The sequence below is a fragment of the Rhinolophus sinicus genome, linkage group LG11 (genome assembly GCF_036562045.2).
Source record: "Rhinolophus sinicus isolate RSC01 linkage group LG11, ASM3656204v1, whole genome shotgun sequence".
Taxonomy (NCBI): Eukaryota; Metazoa; Chordata; class Mammalia; order Chiroptera; family Rhinolophidae; genus Rhinolophus; species Rhinolophus sinicus.
The window spans coordinates 66,265,978-66,289,674 of NC_133760.1; the positions used below are offsets into that span (position 1 = coordinate 66,265,978).

A 23,697-nucleotide genomic window follows, 5' to 3' on the forward strand; every position below is an offset into this window, starting at 1 on the left:
ATACAACCAAGGGTCACGACTGGGGGTGTTGAAGAAAAATTACTCCAACATTTGTTAACACTGTAAGGAAGACTTTATTCAAGATTATTGCAATAGGGGTCATGCGATAGGAGAGTGTAATGGTTTTTAACTCAGAATACAGTAAAGACGACAGAGTGAGGGGTTAGTGGATGGAAAGTTGCCAAGAGGAGACATCAAGGATACGGGGGATTCTTGCTTAACTGGCCTAACAGGATTCTCGCTTGCCAAGACTGAGACATCAACAGTGGAGGATGAGGACCTGGGTCAGATATTAAGGACTGGGGGGTGACTTACTTGGCAGGATTTTTGCTAAGACTGACGTGGACAGGGCCCAAGGATAAGCCTACTCAAAAAGAGGACTCAGAGAAGCCTGTGTAGGTTCAGTCAAGGAGAGTTTGTCGGGAGCTGTGGGCCTGGGGCCTCTATCGGGCTCTGTTTTCCTTCTGCTGTGCCCACTATGGTCTATCACAAAGGTTGGGCTCTCCTTCACCAACACAGATTTCGGCTTTGAAATGAGCAACAAGAGGAGCTGAGAGTTGAATCTGCAAGAAATATGAGCTAAAGAATCTAGCACCCAGAATTCCAGGTGAGCTGCAATTCACTCCCCACCCTTTTCTCCCAGTGAAAACCATCAACATGAAGAAAATCTAAATCCCTCATGTAAGTGAAGGTCTAAAGAGAAATTATATGGAATCTGAGACCCAGACTTGATGGGGCAACAGGAACAGGTGTGGGTCCCCACCAGATTTCATAATGCAGCACATCAGAAATAGAAAAGCAACAACAATGGAACCAGGGGATACAGCACCTGTCATAATGCTTGGAATAATGTAGTTGCTCTATTTATTGAATAAATGAACTCAAAAGTTCCTTTCTAGCTCTGAAATATGATTCTATTAAGATGAAGGAGATGACACATGCCACAACCTGGGTAAACCGCGAAAACATCATGTTAAGTAAAATAAACCAGTCACAAAAATGACAGTATGATTCCATTTATATGTGGTACCTAAAATAGGCAGATTCATAGAGACAGGAAGTAGAATAGAGGTGACGGGGGGGGGGGGGGGGGGGCTGGAGGGAAGGGAATGGGGAGTTATTGCTCGATGGATACATAGTTTCAGTTTGGGATGAAAAAGTTCTAGACATAGATGGTGGTGATAATTGCACAACATTATGAATGTATTTAATGCCATTGAACTGTACACTTAAAAATGGTGAAAATGGTAACATTTTATGATTTGTATATTTTACCACAATGTTTAACAAATGTTGAAAGGACGTTGGGAGCATTTTGCTAAGGATGGATTAAAAAAATAAAAAACAAAAGATGAAGGGATACAGCTCAGTGGCTTGTTGTGTTTTAGGGCAACATAAATTAAAGAAATAATCCTCCTAAGTCAGCATTACAAAAGGGAATAATTACTACCCAATTTTGTTTCAAAATAGAGAGCTTTTAATGGTGTTTATTCCCCCAGAGCCCTAATAAGGGTGGTCTCGCACATGCTCCATGATGGTCTTCAGCCCCAGCCAGGTCTCTTCTGCTGTGGGTAAGATCTGCTTGGCTGGCAGGAGGAAGCCATATCGCCCCGTGTCTCTCAGTTCAAAGGCAAATGAGTATTTGATGCCAGAGTCATAGGACCAGTCAATGCTTCCTCCACTGGCTTGGTCTAAAGAGAACAAAGTCTGGTTACACTCGCCCCACTGGACTCTCACAGATATATAACCTCTATGTTAAGTTCCACCATTATCAAAGATAAGTTAGGCTCCTATCTGCATGGACCTTGAAAGCTGAGATGGCTTATGAAGAAAATACAAGATTAATTTGAAAAGCAAAAGGTGTTATGTAAATGGGCACTATACTTAGCCTTCCTCTTAGGGGTCTCTCTGGCTTTGCCCACCCATTTGGAACCCTACCTCCTCTCCTAATGGGCATCTTCTACACCTTAGGGAGGCTACGCCACTTCCTTGTTTAAAAGAGTGCTGGGTGCAGATGCTGTTTTCTCCAGTGGGAGAGGAGGGATTACAAATAGAGGAAAAGATTTGGTCCCTAACCCTCGGGACTCTTAGTATGAGGATAGAACAAGCTTTGTTCTGAATATCAAATAACATGCCCAGTACCTAAGTGTGATGGGTTCAACCATTAGAGTAGCATGCACCTGTGTGATGTGTGGCCGCTGGCATGACAAATGACAAAGGAAGGTGACATTAGCCCACAAAGACTTGTGGCAATCATGACTCAGAAGAGCTGACTAATGGACAGGCTCAGAGGCCCCGCCTAGGCAGAGCAAGTAGACGTCAAATGGAAGAGATGGTTTGGGGGGGAAATGGAGGAAGTCACCTAGTCCCTAAGAATGGAGCTGGGCCAAGGGGAAGGCTAGGGAGGTTGTTCCAGGGAGGAACAGGACTAGTGGTGAATATTGTGAACTAACACTATGAACCTGCGACCCGTGCCTTTGCCTTCACTCATAGCAGCTATGGTAGCACCTGGTAAATACCACATCCCAAATGGTTGCTGACTTGAACTGAACCTTCCTGGGTACCAAAATTACTAACTTATACCTTTGGTGTGGCTATGTGACACAGCCAATCCCACTAAGAAGTCCATAATGGACAGAATACTGGCTTCAGATTGAATCCTGATTCTGCAACTCATTAGCTGGGTGACCTAAGACACACCACTTAGCTCACTGAGTCCCAAATGTTTTATCCATCAAATAGGGGTAATATGACTTATTTCACAGAGCAGTGAGAATTAAATGGGATACTGTAATGTTTATGATTCTAACACTTGTTGAGTGCTTACTAAACGTGTTAGGCACTATCGTAAATTGGTTCATTTAATCCCCACTTGGGTCATGAGATAGATATTAGTATTATTTCCATTTTACAGATGAGGAAACTGAGGTTCAGAGAGATTAAGCGAAGAAGCTGGGATAATGTATGTAGAGTAGGCATTCAGTAAACGTCAGTTATGATTATAACTATCATTATCAATTAATGACTGAAATCCTATAAAAAAAGTTGGGCCACATTAAGGATCAGAGGTCTCTGGAGCAGAGTACAGTGGTACCTCGGGTTTCGAACGTCTCTGTTGACGAACATTTTGGTTTACGAACGCCGTAAATTTTATGGATCTATGGTAATAGATAGTAAAATTCATGCTAAATTTGCAGTTTTAGGGGTTGATTTTAAAGTTCTGGAACAGATTAATCCATTTTGCATTACTTTCTATGGGGAAACCGTGCCTCGGTTTTCGAACGTTTCAGAACTTGAACGGTCTTCCGGAACGGATTACGTTCAAAAACGGAGGTACCACTGTAGTTCACCAGGAAACTATCAAGGAACATTTATATAGTGCCTTAGAGTTAGTGAAACTTTTATTCTACGTTCTATCTTTTGAGCCTCTCAACAACCCATTTCACAGATGAAAAAACCAAGGGAGGATGAGTGACTTGCCCAAGGTTACTTGGTTCCAAAGTTGCAGAGCTATAACTCAAACCCAGGCTCCCTGTCCCCCAGGACTGTGATTTTCCCCCCTACACTTTCCTGAGAAAGAACTCAAGTAACAACTTCTCCTGGACCAAATACCCATTGGTAGTGCAGCTCCTCACAGTCCTTTCCAGATGAGAAACTGTCCAGGAAATGGCTCACCCACCACAGAAGTCCAGCCACATCTTGGGTGGAGTGAAGCAGGTGCTCAGCCCAGAGCTGCATACCAGTCTGGGGCAGGAGGCATAAAGTACTTAATTGGGACTAGTTCCTAGACTCAGTGTTTATCCAAGCTGACACCAGGCCAGGATCAAAGATAACAGAGTCAGCTCTAGGCAGAGATGTAGTCAGAACTTGCTTGACCACCAATGGACAGGTTCCAAAAGATCAGACAGCAAACCCTATACCTGTCTGATATTTGCTTATTCAAAGTATCTTCAACATCTATGACCTTACCAAGAAAAACATACAAAACCTCAATCTTCCAAGGTCTACCTTACTTGTAAATACCTAAGCAAAGGAGCGTGAAAAACGAGATTCCTTGTAATAAAATGGCTGAGATCCCATTACAGGGTCTCAGGAGCATAGGATACCATCCTGCTGACATTCCAAACTTCCGCCTTCACTCAGAGGCTGCCAACCAGAGACAACATGCATTCCTCAGCCTTAAGTGGCTATGATGGCCTTCCCCACCGCTGCCACCACTCCCAAGGCCCTCTTCCTTGGCGGTTCCCCACACACACCCCAAAGGAGAGGACGACATCACACGGAACATGGTTAAAAAGGTCTGGGCGACTGTAAGCAATTCAGTCTTCCCAGAGAATAGCCTGAAAATCCTATAAAAGAGCTCCAAAGCTGTTCATCCCATATGGCTTGGTAATCTTGCCTTGGGAACCTACACCAAAGAGATCCAAACCAAAAAGGAGTCCGTACCAATATGTTCACAGTAGCACTTTTTAGCAAAAAGTTGAAATAATCCAAAGGCCCAATAACTGGGATATAGCACCACAATAAAATAACAAATACCTAGACTGGAAAAACATAAAACTGTAAGAAAAGAATGTTAACTGAAAAAAAGCTGGATATGAAATAGAACACAGACGTGTAGCTATGGCTTTGCCCCCAGCGTGTCTGCAGACTCACCCTCTTGTTCAAGCCGAATCTGCCCATCCTCTGCTTGTTCCCTTCTTGTGCCTCTTCACCCCACTCGGGAACAGGACTGCACTGGTCATTTCTCCTGTCTTTTTCACCTCTCCCTCACTTCATCCTTTCCCACAATCAGTAAAGGAGTCTCTTATCTCAAAAAACGGAATCCTCTACTTCCCTTGTCATCCAGGCTCCGCTAAAGAGTGGTCTACTCAGCAGTGCCCCCTCTCCCCAGCCCTGTACCCCTCCAGCTACTCTCACAACTCTCCTGAGACTGTTCTGGTGAAGGTCACCACTAAGCTAGTGCAGGGGTTCACAATGAGTTACCCCAAGACGTGCCTCTGTGGTATGCAGACTGTTCTAAGCTAAAGGCAACCAAAACCCTGCAGACTCAAGAGAAACTTCTGCCCTCCCCCACTTCACTACCTAGAATACTTTGAATTAGGCGCCTTGCCCATAATAAGAGATTATCAGAGATAATCTTCTTTTTACCTATCTACAGGGTGGGGCAAACTTCTAATTATAGAACATCTGCTCTTCTCACCACCCTGCAATGACATTCCTTCCCTGGGAAGCCCCACGGTGATTCTTAGAATGTCATATGCATATGTACCTCATTTTCCTTTTCTGTCATTAAACCTCTCACGTATGTGGGGACTCTTTCTTGTGTTTGTGGGGCTCCCATACATATGGATGTAATTAAACTTGGTCATTTTCTCTTGTTAATCTGTCTCATGTCTATTTGTTAGACCAGCCAAAAGAACTTTGAGGATAACGGAAAAGTTTCTTCCTCCCCCACACTAGTGTTAAAAAGAAAAGCCAGAGGCCCAAAATGGCATCACTGGTACTAAAAGCCCTTGATACCAAACCTAGATTTATTACCTAACCTAATTGCGGTTTCAGCCTCTCCCAGGAGTGGCATTTTAAATAAATCAGTTTGGAATTTCCAGATCCACACTAGTGAGTTAATATCCCTGATAAGACCCCCTACCTTCCCCTAAGGGAAGGTGTCCTTGCCTGAAATAACCCACTCTTCACTTCTAAGTCCCACCCTCTCTCTGCTTATAAAAACCTTCCATTTTGTGCAACATCCAGAGCGCCCTTTTTGTTGCTAGATAGGACGCTGTCCAATTCATGAATCACTTAATAAAGTCAATTAGATCACACTGAAGTAAAATCACATTTACTTGGTCGAATTTTGCTTTTTCACACTAGTGATAAAAATCCAATAGTAAATATTCTGTCCTGGTGATACTTGGCCTTTCTGTGGTCTTGGTCATTTTTAAGTACTGCCTCCTTTCCAACAATTGCTCCTTCCCCGGTTTCTGAAACACAGCGTTCACTGCCTTCTCTTTGACCAGCCCTACTGTGTGTCCCTCCGATTGCTAACATCTTGCCCCCCCCTCCACCCAGGGCTCTTCCCACCCCAAATGATCTCCTTGTTCTCCTGTTCCAACCATCCTCTCTGTGTCAATTACCCCTAAATCAATCAATCTATCTATCTATTTCTCTCTCTCTCTCTCTGCAGAATCTCGGGGCCTTGTAGCCAAAGCCTGCCGAATATCTCCACTTGAAAACAACTTCCACATTTCCAGAGCTTAACTCATTATCTTTCCAACCCCACCCGTTTCACCTTCCTGGATGTCTTCCTCAGTGAATGGCACCATTCCATGGCCTTCAGTAAGAAACTCCACATCCAATAAATGACAAAAGCCTTTTGGTTTTACCTCCTAAATGTCCCCCTCCTGTCCTCAGTGGCACTGCCCTAGTGTGGGCCACCATCTATCTCTCCTTCAAATTCTTCCTACTCTTCCATTCTCCGAATTCCAGTTCATTATTACTCCATCCTCCACACTGAAACGAACACGTTTTATCAATGCCTGGAAGCACTCACTGCCCTGCTGAAAACTCTCCAATGGCTTCCCGAATCTGTTGGGTTAAAACCTAAACTCCTTAACATGGTACACAGAAACCTGAACTCCCCCATTCCCCTTCTTACCACTTTCATTCCAGCAGTCCCAAACCTTGCCGTTCACAGAGCCCATCACAAAATTTCATACTTCCGTGCCTTTGCAATGTGCTGTTAAGGAGCTCGAATGCCCAATTATTTTTACCCATCTCTAGCTATCTGGTGATCAGCCTTCAGAATCCTGCCCTCTTCTTATATGAAGCTTTTCCTGACTCTGCCACTGTCAAATCCTCCCAACTTTCTAATACTTTTGCACCATGTTCAGCTTCCTATTGCACATATCACACTAAAGTTCACTGACTCCCTTTTCATCTCCAATATTAAACAGTGAATTTTCTGTAGATTTGTTATGTCTCCAGTACTTGGCATAATAGTGAGCACGTCGTTGATGCTTAACAAACGTGTGATGAACTGAGTGCGTGCCTTTGTTTACAAAGGATCCCTGCACATAGGAAAACGAGGGAACTACTGGGCATTCAACCGTGGGGACCTGAGAGTCTGGCTGTGTCCATAGGAACTGGAGGGAATCCTTGGGGACTCCGAATCTGCATGAGGGTGCATTAGAATTCCCCATAGCACTGACGTTATTGCTTGGTTTTACCCCAGTCGCTGTAGGAGAGGGGGGTTTCAGGCAATCTGACACAGGCTCGCCAGCTTTACTCCTGACATTGTCCTCCTCGTCTCCCCAAACTCTGCATGGGCAAATGACTGCCATAGAGTCATTCAGATGGTTCCTTTTCAAAAGTCACACTCATTCTGTCCTCACACACAGCACATGGGATGACTCAGGAGGTGAGCTCCCATTAGCCAAGCAAGGTGTAATTCATACAAGTGACGACGTAGGATCAGGTCTTGATAAAGGCCTATTTTCAGGCAGAGTCCACACAATGAGAGGAAGCGGTAAGGATCAGGACGAGCAAAGAGTACACAACTCCAATATTTAGGAAGTTCTTTGTTCCAGATATCACATAGTAAGCATCTCATGGAAGAGGCCTAGCCTTACTGAGGGAAACTGGGGAAGGCTGGGCTTCATGCATGAAGGCCTATCTACTTCACATCAGGGTATTAAAAAGCTTTGGCCCAAAATCACATTGTGCCTGCTATCTTAGTGAGTCATTTGTAAAAACATACAGATACTTACAGATGACGGAGCAGATAGGTCCCACCTTGTACTTGGTGCCATGCAGGCTTTTCAGAGATTGGGTAGCCTTTTGGGCCACTTCATTCTAGAGGGAGAGAACCAAGGAAAGGTGGATGGATAACACTTGTCTTTTGAAAGAACAGATACATCCCGATATCAGAGTGTAGAAAGGGACACGCTGATTAACTGGACTTCTGATTAATTGAGGTTTAAGCACAACGTCCTTTTCGTTTCAACCACTTTCACTGAGAAGCAAGCACAAGTTCACTTTTGTTGGCTTTGAAAATACAACATGAAGACCCTCACTGATGAACTAGGTGTTTGCATTAATAATGACCAGTCATTTTGCCACTAGCCTTCCTTGTTCAGGGGCATGGATGGAAATAGGGTGGGAGTAAGGAGCTCAATAGAATGTGCACTGACCTCAGAATGTACCCAGGAAGCTGATTTTTTTTTGCTAGATCCTTACATTGGCTTATTCCCCTGTCTCTTTTTCCAAGAAGTAGAGCTCAGCAAAATATTTTCATTATTTGAGGGTTCCAAATTTGACTGATTGAGGCTTTACGATCCTTGCTAGGGACAAATTTTAAGGTCTTGAACTTGGGTCCAGGAAAACAACTGTACACTTACCAGATGGGGGAAACCTGGCTCGGCAGACACCTCAGAGAGCCTAGGGGTTTCAGTTGTCAATAAGCCCAACATGAGTCAACAGTACAGTGTTGCTGCCAAAAAACTGTGACCCTCAACTCTATCTGCAGAAGTGCACAGCCTGGATGGGGACAATTATGCTGTGCTGTGCTGGTGACGCCACAACACAGGTTTTACAGTGACTGTTGGGAGCTACTCTTGAAGAACACAGACCAACCAAAGCAGATTTGAAAAATAGCAACCTGAACGGTGTGGAAACTTGGGACCATACTACGAGTGCTTGAAAGAACTGCGGGTGTTGAGTAGAGATAAGGAAACACCTAGGAGAAGCAGGTCAGTTGGTCTTTAAGTAATGAATACATTTGCCTCTCACAAGGAAATAAACTTGCTCCATGGAGCCAGGTGATAAATCAGGGCTAGTAGGTGAAAACCATGAGGAGGTGGTATAGGCTCTCTATAAGGAAGAATGAAAACAGTCAAATAAGCTCCGACGTGGACTAGGCTCCCTTAAAGGCAGGAAGCCATCCAATCAAAGGCTGAATGTACTATTGGCAGAGATTTAAGCACCAGGTTTGAAAAATTTATGATGATCTAGGACTACTAAAAGTATCTTTTAGGTTCTTTTCAACCCTGACGGTCTTTTCCCCCCAATTCAACCTCGAGTGGTAATATCATCAAAACCCTAAAAACTATCCTATGGTGCGAAAATCCAACTGATAAGATGAAAGACACACCTGGATTAGAATAATCTATTCCATTGCTGCCACGAGCTGTTGACAATAATCTATTTGAAAGTAAGTTGACCAAAAGGTCCCATCTCAGAGCTTATCTCTAACATATGGGTTTCAAAAACCAAGCCTAAAAGCCAAACTGGAAATATCTGCACATTCTTTTCAGCTGGGGATAGTTTTTGCTCACTTGTAAGTAGCCCCTAAGATGTCACCATCTGACTTAAGGCTGCCACCAGTTTGCTTATTCCTGAAACAGGAAAGATGATGGCAGATATCAAGTTAAGGTAGTGGGTATTTTACACTCAATATCATACACCAGTGCACCATGAGGGCAGGTTACAGAGCCAAAGGCACCAGGAGGGTATTTGGCAAGGAGCTGGGAGACAGCATTGCTTAGCAAAGAGCATCTGACTACGGATCCAAGATCCTCAGGTCCAAATCCAAGTGGTTATTTCCTAAGCAAAAGAAAGTACATCCTGGGAGCTTAGCTTATGTTCAAATCAGGGTCTCGCTTGTCTAGACTAGGGCAATAATAATTTCATGAATTCTATTTCCCAAGGAAACTTAATTTAGGAAAGTCTGCATCACAGTGTTCTCAGTGGTTGGACGTATTATGTCTCATTCTTCTTCATAACCTATCACTCGTTCACTCCCATCTGGGTACCTAACTTTATGACTGAAACTTACGTGTCCACACAATGGATGTTTGTGGCTGAGCTGAAATGAAGTTTCAGAAACTCACCAGCTCATCAAAGTCATCTGCCTTGGTACATTTATACCCATAGGGGAACATCAGCAACTGGGAATAACTGTGGAGGGTAAGGAAGGCCTTGACTTTTCCATGACTCTTGATGAAGTCCACTATGGATTTCACTTCCACTTCAGAGTTGGCACTGGGTCCATGGTATGAATCAGAGCAAGGCCTGTTGCTGGCTCCAGGTCCTGATGGGATGCAGAAGGAGCCGAGTGAGAACAGTGAGCTTTAAGGAGAGACTATGTGAGGCACTTACCACACATCACTCAGTTCCTCTTCTGGAAATCAGAGCAAGACTGACATTGTGTCAGATGGAGTCACTACCTAAGGGTGTAGTCAGGAAGCCTAACTGAATTGATTCTGGACACATCTCTCTTCTTTAAATATATGGTTCCTCTATATGGCAGAAAGAGCTATCAAATTAGATCATCTCCTCTCTGTGGGAGTTGTTGGAAGAAAAGCTAGATTTAATATTATAGATGGAATTCCTGCATTGGGTGGGAATTGAGCAAGCTCATGTTCTGGGATCTTTTCCAATTCTTAGAGTCCAAGAGTAGAAGATTCTATGTATCTGTACTTCTAAATCACAGAGCTACAAATGCAAGGAAACTCTGACACCCTTTCTACAGTGAGGAAATCATACCTACATTTGACAACAAGGCCACCTTTGGCCTTGATTTTTTCCAGCAACTAGAGTTACTCATGACCACTGAAGTGGGTCTGCTGTAGCCTGGCCAGGGCTCTGAACGCTGGAGAAACTCTGATGGGATGAGAAGGGGCTTAGACTCCCCAGGGTCTCTAAGTGAATATGGATAAAAAAGAAACACAACCTGTCACCTTATTTTCGGATTACTTTTTAAGAAAAACATTTCTGGGGTGGGGGTGGGAATGACATTGAATTGTTGGGCATTGTTCAATATTTTGAATCTGATGCTTTGATTTTCTTCCTACACTAAAAGAAAAAGATTGTAAAAGTGGTGAATGAAGTTGCCACTCATCCATGTCCTGTCACAATTCCCTAGTGTGTCCTTTCTTAGTTCAATGAATCTTGTTAATTTATTTGTCTTACAAATATTTAGTGATTGCTTTCTATGTTCCAGACACTGTGCTAGGTACTAGAAATGCTACAGTGAAAAAGATAGCTTCTCACCTCACTGTTATCATACCTAATAAGGAAAAAACTAAACAAATTTCAATTCTGTGATTAGAGAAATATAAGGAATTTTAATTGATGCCTGAAATCATAAAGGAGACCCCCCCCAACCAGCCTGCCACTGAACTTGGAAAAATTAGAGCTACAAGTCAAGAAAGCTAGAGAAGCAAGCTAATATTTTCTCTTTGAATTTATTTTGAAAATCAATTTCTTAATCCTATTTATACTTCTTTAGTTTTCTTTCTCGAAGCATCTATAGATGATGTAATGCCTCTCCTCTGAAGAGATCCTAACCCCCTCTAGTGGTTGGTTCTGGGCTTCCGGAGGCCTCCCGCCATTGCGCAAAGTCTTACTCTGAGAGCTCAGAAGCCCAGCCCGGCTACGGCTTGTGGGAAAACCAAGATGTGAGACAAAATATATTAAATGCTGCTCAGAGCTCTGTGACAGCACTGAGCGCCTGCGAAGGGAATTTAGTTAAGTGTTTTTCAAATAGGTTTTTAAATGGCTTGAATCCTGAATGGGCTTAGCAGGCTGACAGCATTCCAGAGCCCGGCAAAATAGCTAGTTGGCCCGACAACGCCTGACCATCCCTGGGGGCAAGTCCCTGTGCTCACCTCCAAAACCTGCATCCCAGTTCCGGTTAGGATCAACACCAAAACAGGAGCTCCCAGGTACCTTGGACCGGGTCTTCCGCCACATACGATTCTTAAAAATCCAACCGAAAGAGAATACAGGGGGGGAAAAAAAAACAAAGAAAGAAAGAAAGCCGGTCATTCAGCCTGATGAGCAGGTCCCTTTAGAATTCTGCTAATTTCCCTCACTCCCTCCCCGAAGGCCCTTTTGGAGCTCCCCTAATTTCCCTTGCCACAGAGGTGGCGAATAGTCCCCAGATAGCTCTGCTTAGAACTTCTCAGCAGTCTCACCACAGCGAGTAGATATTCCTTCATCTCCTTATATGAATACCTGCCACACCACGTTCCATAGAACCCCAGTTCTATTACATGCTAGTAACAACAACAACAAAAGTGGGGAGAGAGCAAGGGTTCTGTGATACAATATTTGGAGGAAATACAGAACTAAACTGGCTCATTTGCTTCAGAACTTCTAAGGGTTTTTTAACGCTTTAATATTTTTCACGAAGCTCCAAGAGAGGGATACATGGTGTGGTATTTCACAAACTTGAGTGTGGAACCTTTATTCATAGGGTATCTCATAAGATGAGTACTAGTATTCGTACGAGTTCCTTTTGAACTCGCGTTGAAAAACACTACCATAGATCTCTCCAAAAATAAACTTGCAGCTCTGATTCATTTCAAACATACGTGGGTCATGGTTGCCACAATGGCGTTTTGTAATGAGATTTTTAAAGGAAAAAAAGAACTATATAACTCCTTTTAGTAATACTCTAGAGGATTTCTACAGATTTTAAGTAAAATGTTAGATGTATTGTACTGCCTACCTAAATCCTACCGCAAATCTAATTGTCAGCAGGTAACATCCGCCTCCTCTTTTCTATCAATCCTACCACAAAAACACAGAGATAATTGGAACAAATCTCCTAGGTGACTCACGGTGCACACTGAACTCTAATAGCCCAGCCTAACAGCTGAAATGGGCTCTGACGGAGGCAATATGTGAAGACATCGTGTGTTGGAATAAGAAGTGATTATAAACTCCACTATATGCCTCAATTCAGAGCCACTGCTGAGAGATTAGGCATTCTGTTTAGGGTAAATCAAGAATAGAAAGATTACTTTTATTTTGTTTTTGAAGTTCCTACACAGCTCCTTAGAGTCTTGTTTGAAGAAGAGAAAAAGTCCACGCTTACTTTTGTTTGAGAGAACACGTATCCATCGGGGTTTGTGACCGGCAGCAGGAAGATATCCATTGTGTCCAAAATGGAAGTGATGGATGGATCATTTCCATATTCAGAGGCAATCTGAGCAGAGACAACAACATATATGTCAAGCTCATACTCTCCTTTTACCAGGGAACACAGGATAGAATATTAAGGCAACGTGTGTTTTCCAAACATGAGCGAGCTATCATTGCTGGTCAATGAGTCCAATCTCCTGCAATGTTAATGTTTTTCACATGCCAGTGTCTATACTTTTATTTCTGGTCAGAATTATTTACTTATTCAAAAAAAATCAGATATCACGTATCCAATCTCTCTCAAAAGCAGAATTCTTCCTATTAATTCTAGTGAAGCATTATGCAATGGTGGGCAATGGTGTATAGAGCTTATAGGGATCTATGAACCAAAGAAATTTTTGCAGTTTTCCTTAACCACCACAAAGCGTAGCTTTCCAAAAGAACTCACAACCAACATCAGATAACTGAAATATGCGGAGACTTTTCTAAAGATACAGAGAACCGGTTAAATTCCATTTGGGGAATTAAATTTCTACTTGCGATCAATTGCAGTAGAGTTGAAGTTTCTGCTGGATTAAAATTTATTCATTTCCTGTGCTCAGCCAACCTACAGCATTATTATTCAACTGTTAAATATCCATTTCATAATACCCAAAAGGTAACCGCATTTTAATTGAAGGGAAAAATGTATCAGTCGGTCTGCACGTGGTTGCACATGCTTGAATGGTCTGATGTGGATTGATTTCTTTTGCTCATGAATTAACATTCTGATTTATAGCATGTCATTTTTGAATTACTTAAGAAATACCAGGAGAGGTCACACCCAGCCTGGTGTCCTGACTCTAATTCCAATGAACATGTGGAAGAGAGGTATCACCACACCCTGACTTCAAAATCAGATTAGGAAAATTTTCAGAACAACCAAAAACCCTTAATTAATTCTACTTTGGATCTGTAGGTCAAAGTAAACTCTTCTTAAAAAATAAATAAACTCCTCTAGCCCCTGTCTATATATTTTCCATGTGAGCTCCTTTCTTGATTGTATAGATTTCTAGCACATCATGCCACAGCCCTGGGAATTCAAGGCAGCAAAGCTTTTTTCTCTAGTCTGTTCTTATGCTGAAATCTGACTCCCCCGGGGTCTTTCCTTGCTACCCTCTCAATCTCTTCTAGTTCGCTAAGTCTTTTAACAGAGCACACAGTGGCCCGCCAGAGGGAGAGAACCAGGGTGCTGGGTGGGGCAATATCAGAAAAGGCTGAATGGGTCCGTTTCCCGCCTGTGTGACAAGAGAAGGGCTTGGGCTGAGAGCAGTCAGCCGTTAGGACCACGGGGAGTGTTGTGTGGTTAGGTGGGGTCTGACCCTAGAAAGACAAAATAATCGAGGAATTTTAGGCAAAATGACCTTATTTGCTGTCCACAATGCAGTAGCTTGTGTAACCCACTCTCGAGCATGGATCCCGGCATCCAGCCAGATGGCCGGCTTGTCTCCTCCGGTGCTGAACTGCAAAAGAAGCGTGGAAATGTGAACGCTCCACCGCTACGGGCCCCCAGTCTGCTCTCTTTTCCCAGGGGCCTTGTCTGTCCCTCTTTCTGTACTTGATGTGATTGAGAGAGGGAGGAAGTGTAGACAGTGATGTTATCCATAAACTCCTCTCACTTAGTGTGATTTTTTTTTTTTTGGTCCCCTTTTTTAATGTAAGTGTAAACGCAGGCTAAGGAGAGCAGCATAGAATTTTTCTTTCGTGTTTGTAAAAAAAAGTTGTAGATAATGTAATGATATGAAAATATGTTCATCGTATGTTGTAAATTTGAAAAACACGTTACAAAGTAGTACGATGCCATTTTTATTTTCTTTAAGGTTAGTTTACGTGTAGGTATGTATATGTACACAAACATAAGAAAAAGGGAGAGGGAGAGAAAGAGAGAAAAGAAGAAAAAGAAATAGACATACAGCAACATGTTAATATTACAGCTATCATTCCATAGTTGTGGAATTAGAATTATGGAATTTTTCAAATTTTTTTCCAATTTTATACAATGACTTATTTTTTTGTAATAAAAAAGTCTCACGATAACCTTTTGAGTCCTTCATAAAAACAGTTGGTTGGCTCTGGAGGGGCTTTCCAGAGTTTAAATTTTATCATCTAAGTGACTCAGTTTTATTTGGAGCAGTGGCTTTGCCAATTGGATCAGTAAATGGGGAGGAAAAGATTATTTTTGCACCATCAACTTCTATCTCTGTGCAGCACTCTAAACACAGCAGATAAGGTAAATGAGAAATGCAAATCCTTGCTAAAAACTACATTTCACAGGTTTTGAGGGTTTTAGTTGAAGGTGTTTCGTGCCTTTTCCTCCAAAGAGCCCAAATGTAAAAAGCATGGAACTTTCAAAAGCACATAATATTCTCAGCCATGAACAACCCTGGAGAAGAGAAGGGCCAGGATATTCGTACGGGAAGGAGAATTTGCGGTTTCCTGACCCAGCTGCAGCAGAAACAGGCAAGAGGAAAAATTTAAAAGGAAGGTAGTAAATATTAGCAAATGTAGGCCGGTGTCAATAAAATAGGCAAACCACTCCTCCCAGGCCTGCTTTGAGAAAAATCCATCTGTCCCAGCGAGTCCGTTGGTTCACAGCCATAACGTTTCCAAATTTAGCTGGGAGTTGTGACATTCTTCTTCTTCTTTTTTTTTTTTTTTTTTTTTTAACAAACTCTTTCTAGGAAATCTGGGGAAATAATTTTCACTCTTTTTCAGGGCAAGGTGAAAAGGCTTGAAATTATCAGCGTTAAGACAGTGAGAGGTTACAGGTTGGAGTAAAACCCTAACCTTTTTCAGCAAACACCTAGAAAAAAAAAAATGCCTTGTTTCTGGGCATTTGCCGTTGTGATGTAGTTCCCTGTCATTCTTTCGCACACTGCGGGAACTCCTTTTTTTAAATGAGGTTCAGGCAAGTACTTGGCGCTTTTTATTTTATGTTTTTAAATCTCTCGGTTTAAAAAAAAGAGAGAGAGGGGAAAGAAAAGAGGAAAGAAAGAGAAACAAGGCACAGAACTAGCGTGATTAATTACAGAATACCTCCCCTATCCCCCCCCCCCACCTCACCCTGTGGCCCGCACCACCTCCCCCTCCCTCTGTTCCTATTGGCGAGTTCGTCTCTGGTTCCCTGCGAGTGAATCTATCAAGACGAGAACATTAATTCACTCCTGCAGACCTGCGTCAGTTTGCGCAGGAAACAGAAAAAGAAAGGGGGTGGGGGTAGCATACTCAAAACCAGCAAGGACCGGTTAGGAGGGGCGGGGGCTGGGGGGGAATGATCTGCAGGCAGAGCCGGGAGTGACAGCCCGCCTGGGAGGAGCAGGATTCTAGAAGCATCGAGAGGAAAATCCACCGCCCCAACCTGTGTACCTTGAGCACGTTCATGGGCCGTTTTTCGAAAGAATAGCCAATAGTCAGTTTGCTCACTAGGTTAGGGTGCTCAGCTACGAGGTGATCCATTTCTTGGTAAATCTGAAATGTTTAAGATGAATAAATAGACATTTGTAAATGAATAATCTGATGCATCTATTAGCGACTTTTCTCTCCCCTCCATTTCCATTCCCTCGGGACAGAGTGGAGAGGGCAGCGCGGCAGATGCTGCAGGATTGGGGACGTTTGAATCAAAGCTGAGAGATGAATCACTGGGCATCTGCAGGGGCTGGAACGGAGGAAGCCATTTTGCAGCAGCCGCAGAACCGGCTCTTTCCAGTTTTGTGCTTAAAACAAAATGGCACTTCTCTGCCTTGCCTGTGGCTGTCCTCAATCCGGCCCTGAGGTGGAACTTCACCCACCTCAGAACGCCTCTCGCCCTCACTAGCAGAGGAGCACAAATGGTCGGTTGTGGCACAAAAAAAAAAAAAGGATTCAGACGCGAGGCGGGCGTTACAAAACGCTACAGTGCTAGCTCAGGACCGGACAGCAGGGTGCCTGTCTCAGACTTGTCACCAGCTAGGACCAGGGTGACTATTTGCCAGGGTGATTGAAATTCTGCGCAGCTGGGGCACCCAAGCTGTGTCCATTGCTGGGATTGAGACATGTCTGGGCGTGTCTGGAGAGTGAGCGGCGTGAAAGCAGTTCCTCCAGCTGTTGCCAGCGCTTGCTCTCCAGGACACAGACACCAATTTGTGAGGCCCACAAAGGAGAGAGCCTCTTGTTTGCTTCGCTCCCTTTTCTCCCTCTCGGTATCCGTCCACAATCCCTTTTCTGAAACCCTTAGGGGCCACACATAACTTCAAATCAAGATTTTTCGGGGGTGGGGGGTGGATTTTAGGAAAGTAGGAAGCATGTATTGTATATTACACACGGGGCGTTGTTCCACAATTCAAATACATCAGTATTTCTGTCAGTGACACAAATGAGTAGTAAGTCAGTTCAGGTCAGATTTTGCCCCCAAATGAGTTTAGGTCATATCAAGTTTTGCCACCAAATAAATTAGGGGGGAAATTTCATTTTCAGAGTTCTTTGCATTTTACAATTCCTGATCTGGGAATCAGTATATACCAGATACCTCCTCTCTGGCCCCTTCATCCTTCCCCACCTCTCCCTTAACCCCCCCAACCCCCTCATCTCCTACCCCCAAATCAATTAGTGCATAGTGGGCCCAAGAAAAGCTCCGTGTCACAAAGAGGCAAGTGCAGCACTGCCCAGGAGCCCAGGTAGCAGCACGTGACCCAGGTGGAGGAAGGAGACGTTCTTCACACCAACAAAACTCTGCAAAGACAGCAGAGACTACACAAGACTTTGCTACTCTGAAGTCTGGGAGCTTTGGGCAGGTTGCGAGAAGACCCCACCCTTGGCTGGAAGTCAGAGGTGTCAAAGTGTCCCCTGATTCCATCATCAGAGACAGCCATAAAGCACAGCTGTCAAATGGTTTCGTGGGCAGCGCAGGTCAGAGATCAGCAAGGAGGTCTTGAGTGGAGGGCATGAGCACGGGCGCTGTCTGTACGCTCACTCAAGACACTCCTGGACGCTTCTAAAAGAACGGGATGGCTGCTGGGATGGGCAGGTGGGCCTCAGGTCCTGCCTTAAGGCAGTGACTCTAATACTGCCTGTGAAACCCTAGGGAAACTTGGAGAAGTTAGGAAATAGGAGACTCATTCCCATCGAATCACCAAGTGGCTGTATAGGCCTTATCATCTCAGGAAAGAATGATCCATCTCTCTGATGTTCATTCTGAAACACCTACCTCTTCCAACGTATGATAAGCCTCAAAGTTGAAGTTACCACTCCGTTCTTTTCTCTGATTAAATAACATTTCTTCATGCTCTCTGTCCAACAGAACCTATGATAAACCAAATCATACCTATGATTAGTTTATAACAATGCATTTGAATCTACAAATGTGAAGGAAATGGTGACACTCAGGTCCCCAGTCCCAAGTTTTCCTCTTTCTGTCCTCTAGGCTTTGGGGTCATGCCTTTCCCTTATTCTGGCAGCACCCTGAAAGTGGATAGGGCATTAATGGGACTTCTGGCCAGCCAGATGCTGCAAATACAGGATGACAGTCCCGTGGTTATCGAATGGCTCGTCCTTCCTATCGGAACCCACGGTATATAGATGTAGATGTGAACAAAACCAACTCCATCTGTGTGTCCTGGATTTCATTTCATTTGTAAGTTTTATGCTATGACCTTTGACCAACTTCACAGTCCTTAGCAAGCATATCAAAGCTTTCTAGTTGATGATTATCTGTGTTCCTTAAAATGTAGCCATAAATATTTTTGTTAGCAACATCAGGAATGGCATGACTGATGTAAAACTGAAATAAATATCAAACTGGTAATAGTATCCATTATAAACAATCAGCTATCACAAGACCATCAGGAGGTATGGCCCCTGGCATTACTACATTCTTTGTCCCTTTGTCGTGTCAATCATTAGTACCTGAGTATACTATACAAAAAGTACTGGAACAGGGGTCTGATAGCAGAGAATAATTTGTCAACACTGCTGGGCCATCTGTCTGCTCAGGCCCAATCTTCCCGTAAGTAAATTACCCTAGAATAAATTCTGTTATAGTCTATGGAGTTGCATGCTTTGTCTTGCAGTCTGAAGATACTTTCTCGTTACAGTGGCCGTTATACCTTTGGCCTATCATCCCACAAGGCCACGGTAACCTCCAATTAAAAGCTAGATGAATAACATCTTACTTTGACAAATGCCCATCAGTTTGCATTTTCTATTTCCTGCCGGAGACTCTTTCGCCCTTTCCCTTAAATTTTTTATTACCATATCCCAATTGTGCCAAATGCAAAAGAGAGAGGAACAGTGCCTCCCTACCCACTCTGCAGGGGCAGCCCAGACTGCAGGAAGGCCCTAGTGGTACCCACAGGTCCCTTCCCTGGCAGAGGATACCCAAGGGTCAAAGAGGGTGGCCCTTTAGTTCATGGGAATCAGCATGCCCCTAGAAGGATGGTCTGTGGGGTAATTACCTGAAGATCTTCAATCATGATGGAATAAGGAATGCTCTGGGACTCCAAGAAAACTTTGACTGCCTGGAGGCTGACAAAAGGAACTCGGACATGGACCATCTCCCCTGGGATGGTGGGTGATTTCCAGAAATCGAGCTAAAAGGGATAAAAGTCCAAGGCAGTGAGAGGGTCATTCCAAGGAAATGGACAGCTCAGCATGGATAGATTTTTAAGAGATCAGTTCCTATCTATTTTATCTCGAGCCTACAAGACTGGAATCATGTAATCACTATGATATTGCAAGAAGGGTTTTTAAATAACCAAGCATTGGCATATGTGTTACAACCTCCCTCATGGTTAGATATTAAAACTGGCAGAAGAAAAGGATTATTTAAAACTACAACAGTTTTTTTTAACAGTTGATGTTCAAGTGATTCAATTCATTTCCTAACAGAATATTAATACTATAAATTATTTTAGGAGGGAAATACTGTGTTAAACGTGTTCAAATTTTTTTTCAATCTCTTCAGTCTCTCTTTTCATAGAGTAAACCTGTGAGAGAGAATGGTTTATTTATCCTCATTATACTAAAGGGGAAAATGAGACCCAGGAAATGTAAGTGACTCGCCCAATGTCACATCGTCAGGACAAGAGCCCAGGTTTTCTGCATCCCAGCAACATGAGTTTGCGTTCTGCACATTGTCAGAGAAGATGAGATACAGTCCAAAGTAGAAGATCTCAATCATCGTGTCTAATTGTGGAGCAGTCATTCCGAGAAACAGAAACTCTCTCTAGAACAGATACCTGAAGATGTTCTTCAGCCTCCAACTCCACCAGATTTTTCATTTGTTCTTCATTCCTTGGTACAATCTCAAGAACTTGGTCTCTAAAGAATATTAACCACAGACAAGAACTTAAAAGCAAAACCTGGACATTGTTTCCTGTTGCTTTCTGCTCCTGTTGCTTCCCATGTGCCAAGAGGTTAATGCAGCAGTCAATAATCCCTTTGACAATCATGAAACTAAGAAATAATATACTGACCCACATCTCCAGAATGAGGAGTTGATAGAATGGCTTTACGCCCCCACGGGTATGTTATCTAAATAATGATTAAGATATGTACCTGCTCCTACCGTGTTTCCCTGAAAATAAGACCGGGTCTTATGTTAAGTTTTGCTCCAAAACACGCATTAGGGCTTATGTTCAGGGGATGTTATCCTGAAAAATCATGCTAGGGCTTATTTTCTGGTTAGGTCTTATTTTCAGGGAAACACAGTAGCAGGAAGTTCACCATTAAAGTTACTTTTCCTTTAGCTAATGATTATTCTCAAATAACACCTGCTGCTCATAAAGCATTGGCTTTTAAAACTTGTCTATTCCTGCTTTTCAGAAATAAGTTTTAAAATTTTGGAGTAATTAGTGTGGTGCTTGTAAGAGTAACTGAATTCACGGATGGGTAAACCTAGGGTGCTTTTTTGCTGTTGTTAAGTGAAATGTATCAGAATTCCATCTCCAAACCCCATTAATGTAGCCCAAACTTGGGGTATGCCTAGGGACTACGGGGACCCAGAAAATCATGGTGTGCCTCTCTACACACACACACACACACACACACACACACAGATACTGTGTTTCCCCGAAAATAAGACCTAGCCGAACAATCGCTCTAATGCGTCTTTTGGAGAAAAAATTAATATAAGACCCGATTTCATATAAGACTCAGTATTATATTAAATTATATTATATTATACCCAGTCTATATTTATTATATTATATTGTATTATATTATACCCAGTCTATATTATATTATATTATATTATATTACATTACATTACATTACATTACATTATATTATATTATACAAGACCGGGTCTTATAGTAAAATAAGACCTGGTAAAATAATTTTTGCTCCAAAAGACGCATTAGAGCTGATTGTCTGGCTAGGTCTTACTTTCGGGGAAACACAGTACATACACATAATGAGGAATAAAGGATATCAAGGAGACCTTGGCGGGAAAGAGAAATTGCAAAACAAGCAAACACATATCCTTAGAAAAAAGTTGGGTAGCACAGCCAGGTTCTTATAACCCTTCCTTGGTGACAAAGGTTTTTCCTCTATTCCTTCCTCCAAGTAGGCTGACTTCCTGTGTCACTTCCCTGCCCATCTGTGCAATGTGGAATGGATTGGTACAAAGAGCAATATACAGGGATGAGGATTCAGGTCTTCTGAAACTAAACACCATGCAATTTCCAGCGAATTCTAGCGGAATACATAAGTGATGGAAGGTTTTCAAGGCTCGCCTGCCTTCAAGCATCCACCTACCACCGATGGTCTGAAAATTCTTCTATTTGAATCTCATTCTCTTTGGTTATTACACAGACTCCCAGGAGTACCCCCCTTTAAAGTGGAAAGGCACTGGGAAAAGTAACACATCAGGCTAATATTTCCTGGTATGTGTGCTAAGGAATAGCACACATACGGTAATGGGAATAGTAGCCCTTTGAGTTGCTCAGCGCAGAAAAAAAAGTGGGGAGGAGTTTGATGATCAAAAATATTGGGTATATGCAACACCTAGTTCTCCTGTTATAGATTCACAATGCACACTAATTTAGTCAAAGTACCTAGAAATCCTGTAATTTATTTAACTCTCTGCTTCCCGAATTTATTTGACCACCCGCTTTGGGGGCCCAAATTTATTTGACCACTTCATTACTTCCCTGGAACACTCTTCAAGAAATGCTGTCTAAAGTCCTTCACAGACTCTTGGAACCAAAGTCCTTTGGAGCAAAGATGAATCCTACAAAGCCATGAGGGTTGGATTTGGGCTGAAATCTGCAGCGCTGGTCCTGCCACTTTATGAGGCCTCACTGCTGGGACCCTAGATCTGAAAATGGGGAAGATAAGGTTTGACATGGAGGTAGGCAGGAGGAGGTGGGAGAGATGGCGCTGAGACAAATGGCCTAACAGCTCTATTCCCACATCCCTACCTTCTGACCATCAGAGGGGAAAATGAGTAAGGACAGAGAGAAATAGGGTATATGTGTTCAGTGTTCATTTTTGTCTTTTTCTTTAAATAAATGTCATTCATCTCTTTTTTTTCAAATCACTCATTCCTATTATTCCCACTACGCCCTCTCCAAATCTAAGAGAACTCTGAAAATGCTGAGCACTTACACCCATTATTCTACCCCAATCCAGTGAGAGATTCTGTGAATTAAGCAAAATTCAAACAGGCATCAGAAAGCGTAACTTACCCCACAAATGTTTCTCGACAGTAGATATGCCCCAAAAGGGCACCAAAAAACAGGATCAACCTCATGGTCAAGGATCTTCCCCGAATGTAGAATTCAGTGTCACTCCTGTACTTTATTTATAGGGACCACAGCTGAGGTTAATCTGTCAACAGTCTAAGAACTCAAATGAATTCCCACGTGGTAAAATTCCCACCTGCAGATCAAATTCTCAAGGTTGTACACACCCAGCTGTGATATCACCAACTCGAACATGTTCCATTCCGACGATGAGATAACAAACTTTGATGGAAAAGAAAACAAAATTACTAAAGCATACCAAGGGCAAATCACGTATTTATTATATAGAACATAAAGTGCCACTAGCTCTGTCCAGTGTGATCGAAGCCAGATTGATAGACCTAGAGGTTAAAGTCCTTTCTGGGTCTCTGACCAAAAAAGGGGGGTGGGGTTGGGGCACAGCATTTATACTAATTACTTAGGCATTCTGTCTATCACATTCCATTAGTTTGCTCATTTGTTTATTTTTATAATGTTTGCTCTGAAACACTATAATCCCTCAGTCCACATCTGTGAAATCTCCCTGTAGATGTGGCCCAGTCCAGTTCTCACTCTATATTAAAACAAAACAGAAGGTCCTTTAATATCCAATTTGAACTGTCTCTAAAGCGATCCATCTGCATTTGTACCAAATTGATGTCCCTGTTTCTGTGCTTTTTCCCAAAATGAAAATGTCTTTCTGATTATGACAATGAAATTGCTTGTTATAAACAGTTTAGATGCCATGAAAGTGTTTTACTTAATCACCAATAAGTTTTCCGCCCAAAGAAAACCATTTGGGGTATATCTTTCCAGACTTCTGTGTTTTATAGCTTTTCCTTAAACAAAGATTAGCTCATATCATATAGTCTGATTTTTAAACCTAGACTGTTTTAAACAAAAGTGATCTTCTCTTGCCTATAAGCATAGAACTACAGTGATCTCATTTTGTAAAAACTGCAAAAGAAGAAAACACACCTACCTACTTTTAGGAATCATACTTGATTACATTTTAGTCATTCACACACAT

At 42.7% G+C, this 23,697-nt stretch overlaps 1 protein-coding gene across 1 annotated transcript; it reads right to left on the reverse strand.

Annotated features, from left to right (window-relative positions):
• Positions 1 to 1,454: 1,454 nt before the first annotated feature.
• CPA2 (carboxypeptidase A2) lies at positions 1,455 to 22,796 on the reverse strand. Its single transcript, XM_019750084.2, has 11 exons — positions 22,632 to 22,796; positions 20,181 to 20,262; positions 19,398 to 19,532; positions 18,152 to 18,247; positions 16,336 to 16,437; positions 14,334 to 14,432; positions 12,884 to 12,994; positions 11,670 to 11,760; positions 9,891 to 10,090; positions 7,770 to 7,854; positions 1,455 to 1,691 (listed from the first exon to the last, which is right to left on the reverse strand). The coding sequence occupies exons 1-11, from the start codon at positions 22,694 to 22,696 to the stop codon at positions 1,504 to 1,506; spliced, it is 1,254 nt and encodes a 417-aa protein (XP_019605643.2). The 5' UTR covers positions 22,697 to 22,796; the 3' UTR covers positions 1,455 to 1,503.
• Between the last annotated feature and the right edge of the window lie 901 nt (positions 22,797 to 23,697).